The sequence below is a fragment of the Camelus ferus genome, chromosome 2 (assembly GCF_009834535.1).
Source record: "Camelus ferus isolate YT-003-E chromosome 2, BCGSAC_Cfer_1.0, whole genome shotgun sequence".
NCBI lineage: Eukaryota > Metazoa > Chordata > Mammalia > Artiodactyla > Camelidae > Camelus > Camelus ferus.
In genome coordinates, this window is record NC_045697.1 from 79,970,532 (window position 1) to 79,994,909 (window position 24,378).

A 24,378-nucleotide genomic window follows, 5' to 3' on the forward strand; every position below is an offset into this window, starting at 1 on the left:
CTTCCCTACTTTCACCAGCACTGTGTCCATCACTGAGACGTTCTGCATCTCATTGGCATTCTCATCATTGACTAGAGACTAGTGTGAAACCCTGAGACATTTTCACCAGAGCCCTGGTTTGCTGGTATCTGCAAAATCTCATTTTAGTGTTAAAAAATAAACTTTATAGCTAGTTAAAAATGATATTTTTAATTCAAGCTTTATTAAAGGCATTATTATTTTTTATTTTTAAACTTATTTATTATTTAATTGTGAAAATACTTCATATAAGGATTATGGTTAAAATATTGAAATCCATATTTCAATGCAAACAGTAAAAGTATACAAAAACATTAAAGGATGCTGAACAAAAAACAATGCATCAGAATAAGGGATCACCCTTGCTACTTGTTATTAGAAGTAGTAATTAAAGTAATAAGAATAGTGGCTACCAATTGTCATAAGCACGAAATGTTCTAGGCAGCCTGCTAAGTGCTCTATGAATATCATCTTAATTCACCTTCCTAACAGTTTATGATGTGTGGATTATTTTCTTGTTGAGAAAATATGGAAGTCTCCATCTGAGAAATGAGACTCAGTGGGCAAAATGAGCTTCAGAGGAGTAATATAACTTGACCTAGGATGCACAGCTTAGTAATTAGCAGAGCCTAGATTAACACATTGACTTCAGGATACATTGCTGGAAGAATAATCTAAGCTGAGAGGGAAGAGAGGAAAAGATAAGGAGAGAAATGGTGGTGAGAAGCTACTACTGTGGGTTACCAGCTATATAAATGGTGTTCCTCTAATGTTGATTGACCTTCCCTTTTAAGAATTATTGACATCACACTGTAATCTGAACTGATTCTAGTGAAGAAAAAAAGAGAACACAGGGAAGGGGACCCTGGAGGGGGGAAATGTAACCTTCAGACACACTCTTAAGAACTTAATTAAATAAATATTAAAAAAAGATAATGAACAGATCATAGCCCCTAAGAGTTTAAAAAAAATAACAAGATGCTGTGCTTTGGAGAAAATATCCAAAATCTACTCAGACTGAGCATGTTGGGCAACTTGAATTTGATATAATTAGCACCTCCTTTATAAGGGCAGATAAATGGCATCACTAAAATGTAAGATTTAGAACCACCTATATAATCCTTATCATTCCTTGATGTTCTTGTGGGTTTATTAAGTGTTCTCCACATTTTTCTACTGAACTGAGAGCATTTTGGAGGTTTCACCATGAGTACTCAATGAATAGTTCATGTAATCCATCAAAAACAATACTCTGCCTTTTCTAAAAATGACTTCAGGCAGCATCCCTTCATCTTTCAAACAAGGCTGTAAGTTAAATAAGGTGAGAAAAATCATCCTCATTTTACATATTGTGAAGCTGAACATCAGAGGGATTCAGCCAGGGCAGGCTGACCTGAAACTCACACCCAGAGCCCTGTGATTCCGGATTGCACACCATGACTTCGTTCACTGTGTTGGATTTTTCCAACTCTAGATCTCACTGAATCCCCCACCAAATATATATTTGAAAAATCAGGCTCTATCTAATTGTTATTTAACTGGTATAGCAACTAATGCTGTATAGTTCCACCGCAGGGTACTGATACCAAGATACAAAAGCATAATCATTGTAATCACTTTGCCCACACAGTTTCTCCTTTAAGCTCCTCTCTGACAAACTTTACAATGACTTAGCATCTCAACTACAGTAGTTACATCTTTTTTTTGGTAAAAAGACAGTTTTTTCATGCTAATTCTCAGGTATTCAAAACTGTACGATCTGTTTTGGTTATTTAATATCTTAATATTGGCTAAATAGATTTAACAAAGCAAGGAATAATTAACATCAAGGTTCGAGCCAAAAACAGATGACATGCTCAAATTTGATAATTTAAATAGAGATTTTTAAAGGGCCTACTTATAACATTGTGGATGGATTGAAGGGGAGGCACAAAGGATAATGCGGTAACCCTGGGCTGGTAACAGCCAGGCTCATTACCAACCCTAGACCTGCAAGATGAGAAGTGGAAAAGGTCATCAGCCCTTCAAAGGAGAGAATTGTATGGGAAGGCTGCTTTGAAGGGAGCTTAACCTTGGATAAAGAGTCCCAGCCAGATTTAGGAGATCCTCAAAGAAGTTGCTTCCACGGCTTGCTGTGTACCCCATTGGCCAACCCCAACCCTAAGCAGAGGGCAAGGTAGCCCAGTGATACAATCTAGGGAGGTCAGACCATTGGATGCAAAACGGAGTAGAGAAGGGTAGAGCATGGATCTGAAAGGGCAGATAGAATATAGTTAGCTTACAAATCCCAGAATGTGGAAACAGGAAGAGCATTGTAATCCAGATGAATTATATGTATTAGGAGGAAAGCAAGACCCAGAGATACGATCCTGAAAGCAGAGACACAAAAGATGGGCCATTAGAGATCTGGATAAATCAGAAGCTTGTAAAGTCCTCTTAACTATTCATCCCCACTCATTTTCTCTACTGCTACCTACCTTCTCAACCTCTTTCCCTGTGACAGCCTTTTTTTCTCTCTTAAGCCTGAAATCATCAGTTAATTTATGAACTTGGGATTTTATTTTCTCTTTCATTTCTTGCCCATTATTCTTATATTTTGCCTCACATGTCCCACCCACTGTGCTTTTTTGGGGGACATATCACCCTAAAAAGAAATAAAATCCAAAAGACAGAGGGTATATGGAGATTGCTCGAGAATCAGAAACTGTGCCTGAAGTATCAAGGTCAGAAAGTTTCATAAATAACGAAATGTATAGTTGTGCCATAATTTTATTTGATGCTGTTTTAATGCTATTTATTGATAATAGATTCCATTTTTGAGCAGTAATTATGTAATTTGTAAATGATAATGAAAAACATGAATGGAAACCTTTAGAAGAATGAAAAAAGGACCCTTCTCTTTTATGAGCCTCAGAGAGCACTTCACGAGAATTTATGAAAATAGTGACAATTCAAGGGAGAAGCTAGATGGACAAATTGGATTAAGAAGAATTTTCAGGTGGAAGTTGTGTTAGGACAATCAAAATGAAAATAATGTAACAATAGAATCTCTAGGTGTGGCTTTAGGCAAGTAGGATTTTCACGTTCAACAATGCAGCGTACTCTGCTTTTCCATCTTCTTGGGCTTGCCAAACATATAACGAGCCACAGTCTTTTTTATGCTGACCCTGCACACATAGGATCTCTCTTGCTCTCTCCCTGCTTCTTCTGTTCTGTCTCTGTCTTTCTCTGGCTCTCTGTCAAGCTCTGTCTTGTTTTCTCTCTTACTCTTCTTTATCATTTCACTGATAGGAATCCTATTACCTATCTACTGAGTTGCTATGACTGAGTTTAGGAAACCCTCTCTTCAGATTGGCAATGGGTGCAATCTTAGTTTTCATCAAAAGTGAACTCAGGTCTCATTCTTTCATTCTCTTGGCAGGATGGGTTGACACCCCTTCATTGTGCTGCAAGAAGTGGACATGACCAAGTGGTAGAGCTTCTGCTGGAACGGGGTGCTCCCTTGCTGGCAAGGACTAAGGTGAGTCATTATGGGTAAGCCAGGGTCCAGCAAACTCTTTAAGACATCTTTTTGATAATCTCTTTTTTTCCTGGAATCAGAGCATCAGCCAAGCATATTCTAGTTGCTCAATGTCTGTGTGCTAGGAATGAGTAATATATATCAAACTTTTTAAACTGTTTAAAAATTTAAAATATATGCATTGAGAAGTATTAAATGTATAACTTCACATTCTTCCTATGTTTTTACCTGCTATTCTCTGTGCAGATGGAAATATGAATATTACTGTATTATATGTAAATAAGAATATTATATGTAAATGAGAATATATCTTGCATTCTATTAGTTTACACTTCTATGATACTCTGAGATGGCTATAAAATATGTATAAAATTATCTTTTTTATTGAAGTATAGCTGATTTACAAGGTTGTGTTAGTTTCTGGTGTACAGCATAGTGATTCAGTTATACATATACACACATATATACGTATATATTCCTTTTCCTATTCTTTTTCATTATAGGTTATTACAAGATATTGAATATAGTTTCCTGTGCTATATATTGGAGCTTTTTATATATATATAAAATATATAGTAGTATCTTCAAATCCCAAACACTAAATTTATCCCTCCCCCTTCCCCTTTGGTAACCATAAGTTTGTTTTCTATGTTAAAATTATCTTTTAAATCAGCACAAGTAGCAATACAAGATAAGTCTTTTTACTCTCCAATCTTTATCACTTGGACAAAACTAGTAAGAAGAATTACTCACCATTGGTGTTGGTTGATTATAATTGGGACTATAGGTGATCTAGAAAGCACGAGTTGGGAGAGGCCATCTACAAAGGACCAGTGAACAAACATATTGTTCTCTCTGGCACAGCACATCTAGCACTTCCTGTCTCATTTCATCCATATGCCCAGCCATGGGGAGAACTCTTATCCATATAAATAAAAACCAAGTGATGAGCTGATACGTTGGAGGTTTTCTTTGGGTTACCAGAAAATATCATGAGACAGAAATTGAAGATAATGACACAGAGTTATGAAATGGGAAATGCAACAACCCTTGGATCCTTAAATACAACAAACATTTAGACAAGGGACATTTCTTACATTTTCTCTCTGTTTCATCTCCCCACCCCTTGAACATGGTTTGCATCAACTGATGCTGTTACTAGGGTAAGCTGAGAAAAATAAGGCAGCCTACACAGCAAATATTTTTCAACTTATATTACATTTTAATTGAATGTTTAATTGAAATCATTTGGAGCAAAAACCAGCACACACATTCAAAATTTACATAGAATGAACTCAGTCTTTAGAGGTGGGCTCCACAGACCACGAAAGGGTGGCTTCAGATCAGAAATGTATGAAGATGAGAAATAAATCATCTGCATTATTTTCATTCTCATACTTATACTGTGAATGTTGTAGAGCTCTGTCTTTAAAATGCAATGTTTTGTCCTGGCTAATGCAGAGATAATTGTTTTGCTGAGGAAACAGATTTAAATTTAAATGGAAATAACAAAATTTCAGACCAGTCATGTTATAACCAATAAAAAGCCTGTATCAAACTGAAGATAGGCAGATATGCTACAGTTTCTTCCACAAACTATAAAATAACCTCATCTACAGAATTTGTCAGTAATTGTCGTATCACTAATGAAGACCATGGATTACCGAGATGGAAATTTTTAATGGCCTTCTTGTAAAATCAAATGTCATTCATATATAAGGATCCAGCATAAAGCATCTAGGTCTGCATGATTATATTCATTCACGCTTCCAACTATCATAGTGAGTCACTACAATGTGCCAGGCAGTGTTCTGGTCACTAAGGGACTCTCAAGATAAATAATCTGCAGTCTGTATTTTCAAGAAGCTCAAAATTTAAGTAGGTAAGATAGACAAGGAGATAATTACAAAGAGTAGAGCTATGTGCAGGGTAAGGAACACGAGGAAAATGAACTAACCAGCTTGGCGTGAGGTGATCCTACTAGGCTGGGAAGGGAAGAGGCACCTAATACCGGACTATCTCCCTCCTTCTCCATAAAAACTTCCAATTTTGAGTCATCCATTATTCCTCCTTCAAGCAAATATTCATCTATCTAGTGGTCGCTCTCCCTCATTCTTTGAAAATTCAAACTCTCGGCAAACTGTGCCTCTTCTCCACAACCGCTGTTCTAATTCTTGATGACTTGAATAATCTTGGCAAGAGCAGTAGATGATCCTTCTAGTTGGCCTCTCAGTTTGGTGACTGTAAACCCTCTGTAGTGACTGGTTGTAACCTCCCTACTGTCTCACCACCTCCTTCCATGTTGCATCTCACTCTCTCTGGAACCCCAACTCCAGAAATTCGTTTTCCCTTCTTGGCTCCATCAGCCATTGTTAAACTGTCCCTCATTCACGTTATGCCCTCAGCTCTGCCCAACATAAATTCCACTGGTATTTATACCACTTCTAGATGTATTCATACACACTTGCTACATTTCACCCTGATTGAATCCAACTCTTGTTTTTGCAGCTGAAGGCAGCTGCAGAAACCACACAATCACACCTACCGGACTGACTTTAAATTCATGATCCCTAATGTCAAATCGCCTAACAATACCCTGTATTCCCCAAATCTGCTCACTCTTACTCCTTGCCGTCTGATCGTTCTATACTTTTTCATTTTTCTTCCAACTTCATACACTTGTTTCCTTGTCTTCACTTCCCACAACACTGAGAAGTTTGAAGCAATTGGAAGAGAATTTCTACAGGCTCCCACCTCTGTATCTCTACAGTGACATGAATCAGAGCCCCTAGTCTGTTCTTCCCTCTTGCTATCATCTGGCACAACTGCTTACTCCTCCCTTCTCAAGACACTTTCCTTATTTGCCCTCTGGGACATCAGTCTCCTGGCTTTCCTTCTGTGTTTCTAGCTGTCACTTCTCAGTCTCCTTTCCTAGCTCATCCTCCTCACTCTCAGCTCTCTGAGTGTTAGAACCTTCAGAGGTCAGTGTTTGTGTCTTTTCTCTGTCTGTGCTCACTCACTAAGAAATATCCAGTTTCACCTCTAGATACTACCTATATGCTGATGACTCACAAATGTGCATCTCCAGAATTCTACATTGAGGTGTCAGCTCACCATTGCTGCTTGGGTGTCCATTGGACATCTCAAATTTAGTAAGTTCAAAATTCAGCTCCAGATATTTCCCCCACCCCTGCACTTAACCCCTTTGTAGTCTTCTCTACAGTGAGTGGCCATTCCATACTTGCGGTTTCTCATCATGCAGTGTTTGGCTCTCCTCTTTCTCCCTTTCTCGCTCCATCCTGTCACCACACCTTGTCACCTCTTCCTTCAGAACATATCACTAAGTCGGCAGCTTCTCAGCAGTCTCATTACTACCACTGTGGTCCAGCTCACCATCAACCCAACTGGATGACTGCAAAAGGCCGCTAATTAGCCTTCCTTCTTCTCCCTTAACCCCATCAGTCTACTCTTAACACAACAACTCAAGTAATCCTGCTGTCCTAACCTTTCCAACAGGGCCCATCTCACTCTGAGTAACAGTCAAAGGCCCTGCGCTGACTGGCAGGGTCTCCTACATCTCAGAATCCATCTCCTTGTAAGTCCTCCTCATTTACTTGCCTTAAGCCACATTCTCCTACTGTGAATCGACTGTGCCCAGGTGTGGACCTGTTTGCACCTTTTCCTCTACCTCAGAAGCTCTTCCTTCAGATCAATAGACCAGGCTTCTTATTTTCATCATGTCTTTCATCAAAGCTCACCTTCTCAGTGAGGCCATTTCTGACCACTCTATCCAAAATTGCACTCATATACACAAACTCCCTTGGCCATCCTGTGCTTTAGTTTTCTTCTGAGCACTGATGGCCTTCTAACGTACTGTATATTTTAATTCTTATTCTTTTTGACCTGCGTGTCTACCACATTAGACGTAACCTCCATGAAGACAGGGGCTCCCTGTCTGTCGTAGTCCCTGCTGTAGCCTTCGTACTCGAACAGGGCTTCAGCAGGTGCTCAGTAAGTATTTGTAAAAATGAATAAAAGATTAAATGGTGAAGGCTTTTATTTTTCACATAATCTTTAAATGGATTAAACAGCATTAAAGATTGATAAACCGACTGACAGAGAAGCATGTGACACACCAGTCCAAACATTGCCAAGGCCTGAATTTCTCCTGTACTTTGCCCTTTGTACTGTCTTCCCCATAATGCATAACTAGCTTCTCATCGACTCTGTTTTCTAAATTCACTTTATGAATTTACCAATATAAAATTAATAATTATAAAGAGTATTTCAAAAATAAAATACTAATATTAATAATTTAAAAATTATGTATACTACTACTATCCACAAACGAGCACAATTAAGATTTTGATGTATTTGTTTTTAGCTGTCCTTCCTATACTGTTGAAATCACCTTCCTTGTTGAAAATATTGGGCCTTGGACCTATTCTGGCTTCTTAGACAATTTCTGCTTCTTTAAATGTAGTGGCTGCCAGACTAAATACTTGGTCAACAGTTATTTTCTTGTCACTGTATTTGCATTGATTATGAAGAAAAGACAATAATCCTCTCTCTTTAACATTTTCTAATTAAGTTTCTTTACTAATTTTATGTACTTTTCCCCTATAAGATTATTTATTTATCTTTAAAAAGTGAGAGTTTTACCTAGACTAATAATTAGCAGTGAGTTACCCTGCTGTCTTGTGTTCCTGCTGTTGACCTTCTGAGGATGAAGGCTAAAGCTGTTTTTGGTAGTATCGATGTAAATTTAGATTATCCTCAAAATTTTAAAGTTGGGAGGTCACTGACACATGGTCCCCATTTGCCTCACACTTTTCTAGCTCTTTCATGAGTGCTTTCTCCAAGTGCAATTCATGTCTCATGACAGAAAAAAAGAAGTTACAGAATTTCAAAGCAGCATGAATCTAAGGGATGACCAAAATCTTTTTTCCCTGACCCACCCACTTGCTTCTCCAGCACCCACCTCCCTCTCCATTTAGAAGTAAAGAAATTCGTGCAGAGAGATTAATTGAATATAGATGTCTATATATGGGATTAGATACAGATCATTTAAGCATCAGCTACTACTTGTTTTTGTACATCTAATATCTCCCTAATAATTGTGAGAGCCAGGGAATTGCTGCACACATGATGTGTTCATTCATGAAAGACATAATTTATTTTTGCCCAAGAATAGCATAGTTATGAAATTAAACATTCTCTTACTTCCTTCTCTGCCAAACATAATCTACTGCATATTTAGATACCTAATGGTAGTTATTTTTCTCTGCTGCCAACTGTGCCAGCGATCAAGAATTGGCTGTTGTGTTTCAGAATCCTGAAAGTAATGACTAAAATGTGGACTTGGTTTGGTTTTGTTTTGTTGCACAGAATGGGCTGTCTCCACTTCACATGGCTGCACAGGGGGACCACATGGAATGTGTGAAGCACCTGCTGCAGCACAAGGCACCTGTTGATGATGTCACCCTGGACTACCTGACGGCCCTCCACGTTGCCGCACACTGTGGCCACTACCGTGTAACCAAACTTCTTCTGGACAAGAGAGCCAATCCGAACGCCAGAGCCCTGGTAAACCTGGCCCAGTCCACGTTCACTGAATATAGATCAACACAAGCAAACCCACATTGATTGACCAATGGTTGCAGACACCAGCAATGCATGGTTACAGATATGTAGTTAAGTCTAAGTTTGTCACCTCCCACAAGCTGCCTGCCTACCTCATGCCTTCACAGTTTGCTATTAAATGTCGGTGAGCAGGGGTAGATTTAAGAGAACACCAAGGTGATATTTCCATAACCAGCAAGTTGTAGATAGCTATGAAACCTCTGGAGTGGTACTCATTTTCACATGGAAAGTAGAAGGTGAAAAATAGGCAATTAAAAAATAAGTTCTAGACACTTGTATATAGAGTCACAGTAAAATTGTAAAAAAGTGGAACTTCATTAATCTTTTTTGGGAAAAAAAGGTTTTAAAGTGGTGAATAGATTTGACTACGTAAGATACGTAAAATATAAGCCTGTGAAAGATTCACTTGGAGATTTTCCTTATTGACCTGATTACTCAACCATAGGCTAATAGAAGAGTAATGCTTAGTGTCTTTTTGCTTCAGGAAGCATTTTATATAGACTATTTCAGGAATTGCTCAAGAGAATCTGCAAGAGGCTGTCCATAGAGCAGCTCTGCTTCTCCCAAGGTCTAATAACGAATGAGTCTGCCTCGCTTCACTTACGTTCTAACCATAATCACTGGAAGAATTAGGCCTGTACTAATGGATGCCTCTTGTTTCCTAATTCTCAAACTAAAAGCAGTCCTTTCTTCTGTGTCTACATGGTTTATGTCAGTGAAAATTAGTCATCGGACAGTCATTTAAGAGAATGTCATTAGAATTAGCAAATATTAAATATTATTATTATTAGAAATTTTCCATTGGAATCAATTTATTCAGTATTGACTGGGAAGCAACTATACTTTGAGGGTTATGTGCCATTATGTGAGGATATTTATTTTCTTACAAGGAGGAAAGGACTCACTTTCAATTGGATAGTGATCAGTAAGCTTGTGAAATGTCATAGTCTAATCATTGCAGATCTTTTAAGGGCAGCATGTACATGTGGTTATTTACACCTGGCTTATTACCTAGCTCATAAATGGGAGATTACTTAACAAATATTGTGAACAGTGATGTTATTAGGTTAAATAAAATTGTGTACTTTCCTGAGAACTGCTAGTGTAGAAAACTACTGACTGATAAACGGTCCCTGTTGAGACATGCAAAATTGTTAATTAGCAGAATAGGCATAACTATTCTATATAGAGACATCATTATTCAAATAAAAATATAATGCTTAAATATAACACATAAGGATTAAGCATGGGGTTAGTTAACAAATTTTTATGTAATTTCCCCCAATTCCTGCACGCTAGCTGAGTACAGAAAGTTAGGAAGTACCTTAAAGACTCTCCACGTTCCTTTGCTTCTAAGAGATATCTTCTTCCAGTTACTCCAGAAGTCCTCCATACTTTTCTTGAAAATTGTTCAGGAACTTAATAATCATTTCTTTTTAAAATAAAATGTATCTGATTGGCGTATGTCATAAATACGTTTTAATATAAGAAATATAACTTTTGGCTATAAAATATTATCAACATAAATAATGATTTCCAGCAATATCCAACAACTCCTTCTAAAAATGTTTTAATATAAACAATATAACTTCTGGGTGTAAAAAATTATCAACATAAATAATGATTTCTATTAATTTACAACACCTCTTCCCTAAGGAAAACGTTAGCTAAGCTGAAACATTCATTATAGAGGCAGTCATGTCTTTAGATTTTTGAAGTAAAACAGGTAACGATTTCCTGCTCTAAGAAATAGCCCATCATCAGAAATCCACTTGCTTATCTGTGATGCATCTTCAAACTTTTATAATCTGACCCATCAGTCTACTTGAAAACATTTTAGAACTTCTAAAGTATAATTGCCTCACTTTTCTCTCTTGGAAGGGTAGGCCCATGGACTTTTCTTCCCTTTTGTTTTCTCTGTAACCACACAAACAATGACACACCTGCCCACCACATATAAGCCAAGTTCAGAGCCTCCAGGAGGACACCACCACTTTCTAAACCCAACACCGACCACGTTTGAAGAAACGGTGACCTTATGTGATGATGTAACATTATTGCCTGCAATGTGCCAGCATGGAGTTGTGTGAGAATCGTTTCTGCATGTTTTTGACTAACTTGATTGTCTTTTGCACAGAATGGTTTTACTCCACTGCACATTGCCTGCAAGAAAAACCGCATCAAAGTCATGGAACTGCTGGTGAAATATGGGGCTTCAATCCAAGCTATAACAGAGGTAGAAAAATGTTTCAGCTTGTCATGAAACATTCCTGCTCTTGCTCCTTCTCCCCTTTCCTTCCGCCCATCTTCTGTCCTCTTCACTCAAGTGTTGTTTATCTGAAGAAGCCCCAGAGCCCCACTGGTGCAGGGGAGTAAAACCGCTGTTGCTTTGTTTCGCAGTCTGGCCTCACACCAATACATGTGGCTGCCTTCATGGGCCACTTGAACATTGTCCTCCTTCTGCTGCAGAACGGAGCCTCTCCAGATGTCACTAACATTGTGAGTATGGCTTGGGTCAGAATAACCACAGGGAGGAAGAGCGAGAGGAAGCGTGCGGGTGTGTGTAGGGGTGTGTGTGTGTGTGTGTGTGTGTGTGTGTCTGACCAAAGCTCAGCAGCCAAGCTTTGAGAAGAGCCCCCATGATAACATATTATTGAAACAGTTGCTAGGACATCGCTGAAAAGACCCTCCCTGGGGTAAGAAATGTTTTAAAAAAATAAAATGGAAGTTGTGGAGTAAGACTGTTCCAGCTTCCTGAAGGTACAGATGAATTGAACATCTGCATGCATCTTAAATCCACTTATTAAAAAAATACATTTTACAAATGTACTTGAACTTGAATAAATGATTGATTGGAATAAAATCTTTAGGGCTTACTCTACTTGCTTGAGTGAATTGTATTCCAGGTAATTTTAGTTAAAATATTAAGTCAGTGATATCAAATGATTAACCAGAGATATATCAAAATTAGGAGATTTTTTTTTAACTTAATATCAAATTCTCCCTCCTTCAATTACGTGGATTTGCCACACTTTAACTTTACTTTGATTTTTCTTTTTGATTTGATTTTGTTTGCCACAAGGTTATGCCTTGCAACTTTTTCATGTATCCTGAAATCCATGTTGGTCTCCAGACAAGTTTTGTACTGCCAATAAATATTAGATATTCCAGAATTCTTCTACTTAATCTAAATTAGGATTTTTTCCTTCTTGTTTCTTTGTATTTCTCTCATTTTCTTGGAGGGTGCCCATTTAAATCTTGATAATTGAACACAAATTTTCTCCTGAGCAAGAGAATTTGCTCTGCACAAGATGCAATCATGTATTTGAAGCTCACCAGGACCCACTGGAAGATTGAGATTTTTTAAAATTATTTAGCAGAAATAACTCTCCCTAAATAAATGTTAGTGCTCATTAAAATGAATCATATTTCCAAATGCAGTTGATTTAGTATTGCTAATTTTTGGTATCCCATTCCATTTGAGTTGTGAAACGGAATGTTCAGTTTCATTTTTGATTCGTATTCCCTCTCACTCTGTCATTCCTTGTATCTTACAGTTTCTGTGCTGACTTTTCTGATCCGTGGAAAAAAATCCATGTGAAATTATTTGATTTTAAATATGATTTAATACTCTCTCTTCATAGTACTTACAGAGTATAACACCATTAAAGAATTGAAGTGTAGTCTATGTGTGTTCCCCAAATTGCAGCTTATTGATCCTAAAGTAATAATATTATGTGCTAATTTTAACTACTCTATTAAGGATAAGAGGAATTTCACAACATTCCAGTTTGAGTTTAACTTGTAGTCACTTCTTCAAACTTCAAAAGAAATCAGTGGCATCCTTTTTCTGTTCAGAGATGTTCCCTTTTTTTAAATTGAGATCTACACTTTTAAAAAAAAATTTTCAGGGGTAATTAGGTTTATTTATTTACTTATTTTAATGAAGGTACTGGGGATTGAACCCAGGACCTTGTACATGCTAGGCAAGCACTCTACCACTGAGCTATACCTTCCCCCTAAACCAGTACCTTTTGAAGGAAGTTCTCTGAATACTTTCCCACTGTACTGTATTTTGCTTCTTTGCATTCCAATGCCTACAGAATCATAGAAGCAATGGTGGTACTATGTTTAATTGTGTTATCATGTTATAATAATCACATAGACGAGTCTATTCTATGCAATGCTCAATTGAAATCCCCTGTGTTAATCTTTCAGAGGGGAGATTTTTGCAAAATCATCAAAGAAAGTGCACATAAAATGTTTGTGTGATTCTGTGGCACTCTTACTTTGCTTCTTAACTGACTAATTCCAGATTATCTGATGATGATGGATTTGTTCCATATTGATATGTTCTTCTTCACAAAAAAAGCTATATAGGTTACATATAGATCTTCAAATAAAAATAAACAAAACATTAATTATAACAATCAAAATGCTGACATCCTTTACGTTCTTAAATACTCCCAGATTTGGCAATTTCTGTGTTAAACCTTAACTTCCAGCTGTTGGTCATTTTAAAGTTTTTCATTTTGTTTATCTTCTCATTTGTCCATTACATACTCCTTCACTTCATCCCCCTCAAAACAATTACTTGAGAGGCACCTCTCCTCAATGTGTTTCCTACTTAGTTTTTGTTTGTTCATTTTAATTTTTGTATGATGTGTCCTTCAGGGAGCAGATACCGTATAGAGTTGCCAGATAAAATGCAAGATTCCCAGTTAAATCTGAATTTAAGATAAACAATGAATAATTGTTTTTAGTATAAGTATGTCCCATGCAATAGTTGAGACACACTTATAGTAAAATAATTATTCTTTGTTTCTCTGCAATTCAAATTTAACTGGCCATCCTGTATTTTTATTTGTTAAATCTGGCAACCCTAAATTTAGAGGAATTTAACTTTCTTTAGCAGCGGGATGCCTGTGATTGGTGTATTCTCAGAATGTGAGGATACAGCTATTGGATCCAAAACTCTTTGCAGGTTGATTAAGGAGCCGTGTGAATGCTGACTGCCTGCTTGCTGTGTCAGAGTTGGTCATTTCCTGATCCCGAAGTCCCCAACCCTTGGAGCCTTTGCGTGTTGCCTGAAACCATGTTGCATTTTTGAATGCAATGCTATCTGTTGTGCTTTGATGCTTTCCAACTGATGCAGCCAAAGTGGAAGTCACTGTAGCTGTGGGCAGAGTTGGTTTTAACAACTGGGAAGAGTGGCATGAAATTTAGTACCTGCTTTGGACGTGAGCATACCCATTCTCTTGCCAGTCTTGTTTTTGTCTCAAAACTCACTCCAGGTATGAAGCGTACCAGTACCTCAGTCATGTGCAGTTATTATTACCACAAAGTGCCCTTTCCAGAAAGCTCACAAATGCACTTTAAAACCTAGAAAGCTGAACTGCCAGTTGTAATACATCCATAATCCAAAGTATTCACTGACAACCATGGGAGTAGCTAACCAAGCACTTTTGGGGCTGTTCAGAGTGCAGTGTGGGGGACTACCACATTTTTCTCTTCTTACAGCAAATCAGTGGATTCATGGCTCAGTTCACACTACATGTTATGTTTAAGAATTTCTCCTAATCCTTAAAGTTAATTAGCTTCAGATAAGGAAAACACGGGTATTGAATAAGATGAGGTGCCCAATAACCAAGAAATGAAAGTAATTGATTAAAATAATACACACCCTCTTTCATTTTCTTATTTATACTTATGTATAAATGTGGGTAATATAACTTTAAAAGGGTGAGGGCGATTTACAATAAAAGTCAATTACACAAAAGTCATTAAATAAGAATTGAACAAGACTGTTGTTTTAAAATGGAGAGACCATTTGCATGTATATATGTATAACTTTTCTTTGAATATTACGTTTAGTACTTTAGGTTTTATATCCAACTCATAAATTTCAAATGTGTAAACACCATAAAAATAACTTAAGTGTAAGTTAAGAGTATGGGAAATATTAAGACTGGTATTGGAAATTATTTTACATTTTGAAACCTCTTATTAATAAAGCTTGGCTTGTAAAGTAAACATATAAATTCATCATTGAGTAGGTACTCCTGAGACCTCTGACTTTAACGTCTTATAAGGAAACATTTTTGTCTTCATTTCTACCAAAATTAGTAAAATTGCTGTACTATTATGGCTTAGAAATGGAATAAAAATTTGAGAGTTTTTGTTTTTGTTTTTTAATAGAAGATTGGGCTTCATCTATTTAGAGACAGGTTTTAAGTGATACAGAAAAGTTAGAGATCATGGTTGTCTGAAGAGGAAAAATTTTGCCATCCATCCAAAGTCTGAAAACAGATACTGCTGTTCCGATGTTATTTTATGTAGTAACATACTCCAGATACGTTTACTTTACAAAAGTCAAAAGACATCATCAGAAAATAAGGCCACTAGAGAATAACTGAATCATCAACGAAAAGGAGAAAAGGAGAAAAGGAGAATAGATGTCCAGCTTAGTGCTTTCCATGTCAGATCATTGGGAATGAATTTCTCATAATTTCATAAGAAATGGATCTTTGAATACTAGCAAAAAGTGAACTGTGAGCCAGGCACCAAACTGAAGTTTGTCTTAAATCTTTTAGGTTTAAGGGTTTATTGTGCAAGGAATCAGAAGGAATTACTCACTTGAAATTTGTCACATGTTATCCAATTACCACACCCAACACTGAGATCAACTGAGTTTATTTGGAGTAGTTTGCTTTTCCTGGTTGAAATCAAACTTACTTTCTAGCATAGTGGTGACTAAACTAACTTTTATTCCAGTGTCTTATTCTTTGGTAACTGTAAAATTGTTTGAAAAAATGAACCCCTGACTTCTGCAGAATTATATGTAGTTTTAAAATGTGTTGATTAAAAAAAAATTCTCTCTCTTAGAGGCAGTTATTAACAGGCTTCCCAGGGAGAAAGTTCTCTTACGTCTAACCATCATCCTTCATGCTGCAGGTTAAGCTACCTTTCCCTGATAAGAGTGTCTTCCTTGATGCAGCACAAACACACTTGAGGAAGGACCTGATGCTCATTGCTGCCCATCTCAACAGATGGCACTGTTAACTTGCTTCACTCATCTCTCAAATAACTGTCTGTAATTAAATATGCTCATCAGTAATAAGTAGAGGACCTCCGGGGCAAATCGGATTTCTCATATGGACAGCCTTTATCTAGTCTCATAACACAAAGACAAATCCAATGTAAAGTAATAGTTTGTTTCCAGAGCAAATTTTGAATTCTGAAAAAGAATGGCTTATGTGTGGTACAAATGATGTGATTTTTTTTTTTTTTTTTGCACTGTGTTGACTTGCTCTTCAGTACCTAGAGTTTCTCATGAAAACGAGATCAAGTTGTAATCACATAGTCAAGATTTTAGGTTTGAAGGATGAAAGGTAGCTTTATATTACCAAAAGTAATTTAGGTTATGCCATACTGATTGTGAAATTAAACCTCAGGGTATCCTGAATGTTTGGTAAGTTCTCTGGTTTGTCATGGAGTGTGAAAAAATAAAACAAATAAACATTTTTTTTATCCTTCTGAAGATGGAGAAGATACAAAACTGTTTTTTCCAGGCTAACCAATTATAAATAATTATGATTTTTCATAGATTGCTAAAACCTTTGGCTATATTGGTGTCTTTCACAAAAAGACACATTTTTATTCTATGCCATCCAGAGCAGTGGGTTCACTTATGATTCAACAATGTTTGTTTCCCGGCAGCGTGGGGAGACTGCACTGCACATGGCAGCCCGGGCAGGGCAGGTGGAAGTGGTCCGATGCCTCCTGAGAAATGGTGCCCTTGTCGATGCCAGAGCCAGGGTAGGTGCTGGTGTGCGGGGTTCTCTTCTCTTGTGTGCATGAGTTCCATCTTCCGGGGATGGTGCTGTTCTTCCTCTCTTTATGTGGAAATGCCAAGGACTGTGAAATGCCAAGGACATGTGAAAGCACTGATTCAGTAACAATTTTTTAGGCAAAAAAATAAATGGTGCAGTAAATATACACAATGGAAAATGCACTTTAATCACAGAAACATTAACATTTGAAAAAATGTAGAATTTTGCATCTAAGAAATTTGGAATTGACTAACATTTTAATTTTTTTTTTACTTATGAAAGCACTTCCATGTATATATTCATTTGCCTGAATTTTAACATTTTACCTCTATTTTATAGATACCATACATATTAATTTATTTCTTACCACCAAAGCCAATCAAATTTCCATAGACGTTCCTTGCTAGTTACATAAAAACAAATCATATTCAAAGTTTTAATGTTTTTCCTTCATTTGTTTGACTTTCCTCCTTTTTTATGATGAATTCTACTTTTTTTCTTATTCTGATTTCCATATTTAGACATTCTGCCCTTCCACCATTCCAAAACATAAGAATGTTGACCCTAGAGATTGCGTGATTGGATTATCCTGTTTCTAATTCTCCCACAAGTTCATTTTTTTCTTCTTTTAAAGAATTTGCCAGTTGCTTTTTTCACCTTCTTTGTTTACTTTAGATATTTTATCAGTATCTTCTACTTCCTTTTCTGTGCTGTTCTTTTGTACTAGAATCTTTGGGATTCTCATGGAATATTTCAATACTTTCTCTCCTTCTTCAATATTTGATACACCTAAGCTGGAACTCACTTCAGCTTGAATCTAACTGTTGTGGGTCCATTTTAGAAATAGTATTATATTGAAATAAAAGCATCTGGCTGGAGTCATACAAATTGTCATTTTTGGCAAGTCATTTCGCTTCCAGGTCTTTATCATTAAAACAGAAGGCTGGACTTAGATACCTTGAAACTCCTTTCCAGACTTTCATAACAGTCTCTGACTAGGAGTTTTGTGGCATTTTTCTCACAGACCTCCATACAGAATCCAGTGATGCACAGGCAGCCTTGATGTTATTCTTGTTTTATAATGAAAGAAAAGTCATATCATCACAGTAATGTCTCTTTTTTTAAAAGTGCAGGTGACATTCTCTATTCGCCAGTCAAGGGCATAGGATATATTTGCTGGACAGACTGGAGAGCAGGGGCTGGCATGGCCTGAGTCCGCGGGTCGGCCAGCGCGCTTGTCCTCCAGGCCCTGCTCTCAGGAAGGGCCTTTCGCATCCAGGTCCTCCATGGACATAACCGAGAGGGCCACTGGGGCCTGCCCTTCTGGGAGCTCTCTTGCTTTAGGTACCCATGTTCTGTTGGCACAATACGGGGCTCTGGCATTTGCTTTAGGGATGGAGCAATCACAGGGCCCCCAGGCTTAAACTTACTTAAAACTTAACTCACCTAAAACTTTCATTAGCTGCCAGTAGATCTGGTTCCTGGGAATCCTGTTAGCTAGTAACTAATAGCAGAAATCTTATCAAGCATTTGAATCTTGTTCCAGCCGTTGCTATTTCTGTCTTTTGGTAAGAGGAGTTGAGGCTCAGCAAGTCTCCCTAATTTTGAAAACTAGTAGTGGTGGTAGGACAGTGCACATCTCTCCCTGGACAAGGATGTGTCCCAGTCAGTGATGCTGCATGATGAGGGAATTATTGCCCCTTATATTTGGAAGAGACGTAGGGGTTCGAGCTGCACACATTTTCTTTAGCTCTTCCCATGAACATTATCTTCTGTGCTTTCCCAGTTCTTTGCCTTGGATTGAATTAGGTTTAGCTTGGGGCTGCAAATTCAACTTTTCCAATTCAACAGGGAAACAAGTACCCAAATCTTCAAAGATCTCATAATCTCTGATTACAGGTGGAAAGACTTACCAAATGTGTATGTTCTTCCCTTTTACACTTTCAAATAAGACTGAACCAAAAGTTGAAGAAAATGGGCAAGACAGCTTATTTTTTAACTTTTGTTTTTCAAAATAAGTACCTTAATGCTCTGTGGTCTAAGAACCAAGAGACACTAGTTGATAATTTAACCAGTTACTTGGCCATCACCAGTCAAGGATTACCACTTCTCAGCTATGGGTTAAAGGGTCACCAATGCCCCAACTCTCCCTCTTGCTCACTGAAAACACATTTTATTTTTTTTATTTATTTTTTATTGAAGTATAGTTGATTTACAATGTTGTGTTAGTTTCTGGTGTACAGCATAGTGATTCAGTTATACATACATATTTTCTTTTTCATATTCTTTTTCATTGTAGGTTATTACAAGATACTGAATGTAGTTCCCTGTGCTATACAGTATCTGCTAACCCCAAACTCCTAATTTATCCCTTCTCCCCTCTTTCCCTTTTGGTAACCATAAATTTGTTTTCTATGTCTGTGAGTCTGTTTCTGTTTTGTAAATAAGTTCATTTGAATCATTTTTTAGATTCCACATATAAGGGACATGATATTTGCCTTTCACTGTGTGGCTTACTTAACACTTAGTAACTTAGTAATTAACACTTAGTGTTAATTTCTAGATCCATCAATGTTGCTGCAAACGGCATTGTTTAATTCTTTTTTATGGCTGATTAGTATTCCCTTGTATATACACCAGAACTTCTTTATCTAGTCATCTGTCTATGGGCACTTAGGTTACTTCCATGTCTTGGCTATTGTAAATAGTGCTGCTGTGAACATTGGGGTGCATGTATCTTTTCAAATTAGAGTTGAAAACACATCTTAGAGTGTGTCAGTTGCAATACCAACCTCAATCAAATTCAGCTGGGCAGAAGTCCAAGAAGGGAAACCCTAAAACAACAGATGTTCATGATAGCTATTCTCAAGTTCTTTGGTCTTTTGATGGTTATTGTTTGTTTTACTATCCATTTATTTTTGTAACTGTTAATTCTCTCCATTCCTCTCTTTTCTCCTGTATATTTCAGAGAAAGTTGTATCTTATAAAGTGTCATCAGTCTCCTTGCCTATTGAGAGTACCCTTGTCCTGTTAGTTTTGTCACTAATATATTGGATGTATAGACAAAGATGTGTCTTTAGAATCCAATGCCTGAATTCAAGTCCTGTTTGAATACCTGAGTGACTTTGGACAATCCTGGAGAACTCATTTAATTCCTCTTAATTTCCTTTCTCTAAAAAAATGGTTGAATAATATATTTTATATCTTCCTTTCAGGTCCATTATAAGGATAGGTTCTGTTATAAGGAAGTTTATAAAGTGCAAATGTTTCTAAAATTCCAGTTCTGTTACTAAAATAATTATATTGTTACTATATTATTACTATTATTATCTAGTTCTTACCTCCCTGAAATGCATACAGTGCTGTTTCATCTCTTCCTGTAGCTCCGTCTTAAGACTCTTTTCCTTATAATTTTAAGATGCTGGATTTATTTGAACAGCTCTTCCTTACCCTGTTCTGTCTTCTCCATTCATTCTTAGCCCTGGACACTGGCCTAGCTTTTCCTTCCTCACCTTTGTTATGACATCCCCCTGGGCAGATTATAAAGATATACCTCTTTTCATCACTAAGGTTACAGACAATTTTCTGTTTACAAGAGGATGGTTTGGCCTGGTTTTCTTAACACTGAAAACATTTTCCTGACCACACACTAGGGTTGGGTGATTTCTCAAGCCTCCTCAAGCATGTCCTCCCTGCCCCTTATACCAGCTGTCTCCTCCCCCTGTTTTTAAATGAAAAGAATTTGGCAAAGACTCCACACTGTTTGCTTCTTGCTGGACTCCCATTTCATCTTTGAAGTCCTGGACGCAAGTCCCAGACTTGTCTGCAACATTTCCTGGAATAACATCTTTTTAAATCAAATTACAATATCTTCTTTATCCACAGTCTGTCCCTGCAGGAAATACTAGCAATTTCCACCACTGGATAGCTGAGTGCAGTAAGAACGAAGTCTTCCCAGCATCCTTGATTCTTCTTCTCTTGATACAGTTCCCAGAGTAAATACTGTCTCTTAGTGAAAGCTTCTGGATGAGAATCTAGGTCTTAGGACTTCTGGACTAGACTTCTTTCTTATTCAGCACCATGGGCTAGTTTATATTTAAACATAAGTGAGAACTGAAGCCTTAATGAGCTGAGAGACATTTTGGTATGCCTAGGAAACAATGAGCAAGTTCATGGAAGTGCATACTCTTAAAAAATCTAAGGAAGATTTTGTGACCAAGCAGGTCATTCTACAAGAAGAGATAAAATTAATTGTGTTTGGAGCAGCAATGATTTCCTTTTGGGTAGGGTTTCCCGGAGATTCTAAGAAGACATGGTGAAATGTCTGAGTGAGATGTCTTACCAGTGAAGTTTGGTCTGTCCTGGCACTAACTTCTCACTTGACTTGAGTTGTAGGAGGAACAGACGCCTTTGCATATCGCCTCCCGCCTGGGTAAGACAGAAATCGTTCAGCTGCTTCTACAGCATATGGCTCATCCAGATGCGGCCACTACAAATGGGTACACGCCACTGCACATCTCCGCCAGGGAGGGCCAGGTGGACGTAGCATCCGTCCTCCTGGAAGCAGGAGCAGCCCACTCCTTAGCTACGAAGGTAAGGGGAATGGCTTCACGCTGACATGGACCAGGAGGAATCCTAGGTCAGGGTCCTCCTTCTCTATTACACAGAGATCAAGAAGGGTAGAGCCCCTTGAAGCCTCTGACTTACTTCCTTCTCTTTGAATTTTTTAGATTCATTTTCTAAATGACAAAGGGGATTGTGAGATTACATACAACATCTTCAGTAATGAGTGCTGGGTTCTATTCTTCTAACTAATGCCAGTGTTGTTTCTAGGGCAACTATCTAGTATTTTAACTAAGGTGATTTCCACAAAGCAAGGGCTACTTTCTCTTGACTTTCCATTAGAAAATCTGCAATATATTCCCAAGAGGGAAAAGTAAGGTCCCCCAATACATTGAGCTGGTATTACTAATGAGGAAGAGAAAATTGCATTAGATTGGCAAGACTGTATTTGTTTTAAGAGTTTTAGTACCACCTAGAAGTTCACTTTACTTAATCTTTGGTTTTCCCAACCCTGGTATCAGCGATCACACCCTTTCTGCTCTCTAAACTTTACTAGCTACACAGCATCTAAACTACTGGGCTGGAGAATCACACTTTATTAGTTGTTTTGTCATCTAATAAAAAATATACGAAGAACATACATCTAACGAAGAACTTTACTTATTTTCAAAGTTTCATGTGAGGGCAGAGTAATTTCCCCTCCACTTGACACATCCTATTTGTGATCCACTATTTGGATATGACTTAGAATAAAACATGAGCACATCTACTTAGAGCATAAGAAATTGGGCTGGTGCAGAAGAGCAGGAGGGTGAGACCCATTACAGCCGACAGCAAGCGAATTGTTCTCAGGACAAAATAATTCCCACAAATACAGCATAAATACAGCATCTGAGGGAGAAGGAAGTTTGCAGGTGTAAACTGAAGGATGGCAATGACATCTGTCCTAGTGGTGGGAGCAGTCTGCTAACCGTTATGACTTACCTAGTTGCCTATGGCTGTAAAATATGTTTGGTGTAAGAAATTGGTAATTATTCAAATGCTGAAATCTGAAGGGCTGAAAGGATTTTTTTAAGTCTTAAAAAAAATATCAGAAACGGAACAACAAAAATATAGGTGATCCTTAAACAACAACGAGGGTGTTAGGGGCTCCAACCCTTCACGCAGTTGAAAATTCTCATATAACTTACAGTCGGCCCTCATAGCCACACTTCCTTGGGTTCCTCCATTTCCGTGGCTCCACATCCTTGGATTCAACCACTTACAGACTGTGAAGTACTGTAGTATTTATAGTGGAAACAAAAATCCACATATAAGTGAACCTCCACAGTTCGAACCCGGTTTGTTCCAGGGTCAGCTGTATAATAGCAATACCAATAATAATAGTAATAATTACCGAAGAGAGACCGAGTGATTGTCTCATCAGATGAAGGTGATAAATGAAATTCAGATAAGTCAAATACAGAAATAGAATAAAACATAGTCCCTGGTCTTCTAGAGATTTTTAGAATTTAAACTATATCTAAAGCAATAGTAAATTAGGACAGAGAAATGGAAGAAACTATTAAAACAGCTCAACAGTGGAACAGACTGGGGTTCTGAAGAGAAGTTGACTCATCATCGTTAAAGCTGTTAAAGAGTTTATAAATATCAGAGGGTAAATGAAATCCTGATGAGATTAACATAGGCGAGGAAGGAAGATGTGACTCAAGCGATGCTTTCCAAACTCTATTTTGTGATTCTACAGTAAAGAGTCTGTAGTTTCATCTAATAATAGTTTCTAAATTTACAAAGGGGCTCGATCACTATTCCAGCAGGACGTTAAGGGTAAGGAGTTTATTTTTTCTTCCTTACCATGTGGTTTGTCTCAAAGAACTCTACCTCATCCTAGGTGTCACCCCAGTCATTATGTGCATTGATTGGAGGGAGGAGAGCATTAACAACAAATGTTGGCTTAAATGGACTTCCAGTACTTGTTAGACACTTGGGAAAAGCAGATTTACTCCCCTCCAAGGTCTTATTAGTACCTAATGTTAAGTAAGAAAGAAAGAGAGAGAGAGAGAGAGAGGGAGGGAGAGAGGGAAAGAGGGAGGGAGGGAGGAAGGAAGGAAGGAAGAAAAAAAAGGAAAACATCTTAGCTAAAAATAATTTTGTGTAGTGACACTGTGAAGAAGCAATATTGCTTCTTGAGGGCTATTCTGGATTCTGATGAGGGATTCAATTGTCTGGAATATAAGTGTATCTTAGACTACTTAACCCAGGCATATTTGCTGTGTGTGTTTTGCAGACCCTGATCAGCTTGAGACTCCCACCCCAACTGTAGGGCCAGAAAGGCATGTGGTTAGACTGTCTGGCCAAGAGGATGGATTTGAGATCATGGTGTAGGAACCGTGCCATCCTTGAGATCTGAATCCAGAGACTTGGCTGTATACGTAACACACTGCTCATAACAGTGACATTAGTTAGGCACACAACACACTGAATCTGTACGTATAAACTTGTGTAGGAGATCAGTCTTTAAAAAAGCTTTAAAGCTGTGTCTTTAAAATAGTCTGGTGTTAATCAGCTCAACGTCATGTCAGAACTAGAATGTATTTTCCAAGAGGAATGGTCTTATATACAGTGTGGATCTTCTGGGAAAAGTGGTAACAGTCAAGATGAGTCTGCTTGTTAATGATGAACACTTTTTGTTCTGCTGACCATTTATCTTGCAATTTCTGTAGAAAATGCAGATCAGCTTAATTACAAAGAATTGATTTTTCTTCTCATGGATGCTGAAATTCTCTAAACCTTAAAGAAATT

General features: G+C 37.6%; 1 protein-coding gene across 1 annotated transcript in view; it reads left to right on the plus strand.

Annotated features, from left to right (window-relative positions):
• The window catches only part of ANK2 (ankyrin 2), a 310,369-nt gene that overhangs the window by 183,318 nt on the left and 102,673 nt on the right, over positions 1-24,378 (plus strand). The window contains 6 exon segments of the mRNA XM_006174671.3: positions 3,440-3,538; positions 8,927-9,124; positions 11,319-11,417; positions 11,582-11,680; positions 16,901-16,999; positions 21,409-21,606. Of these exon segments, the coding sequence (XP_006174733.2) occupies positions 3,440-3,538; positions 8,927-9,124; positions 11,319-11,417; positions 11,582-11,680; positions 16,901-16,999; positions 21,409-21,606 (792 nt within the window).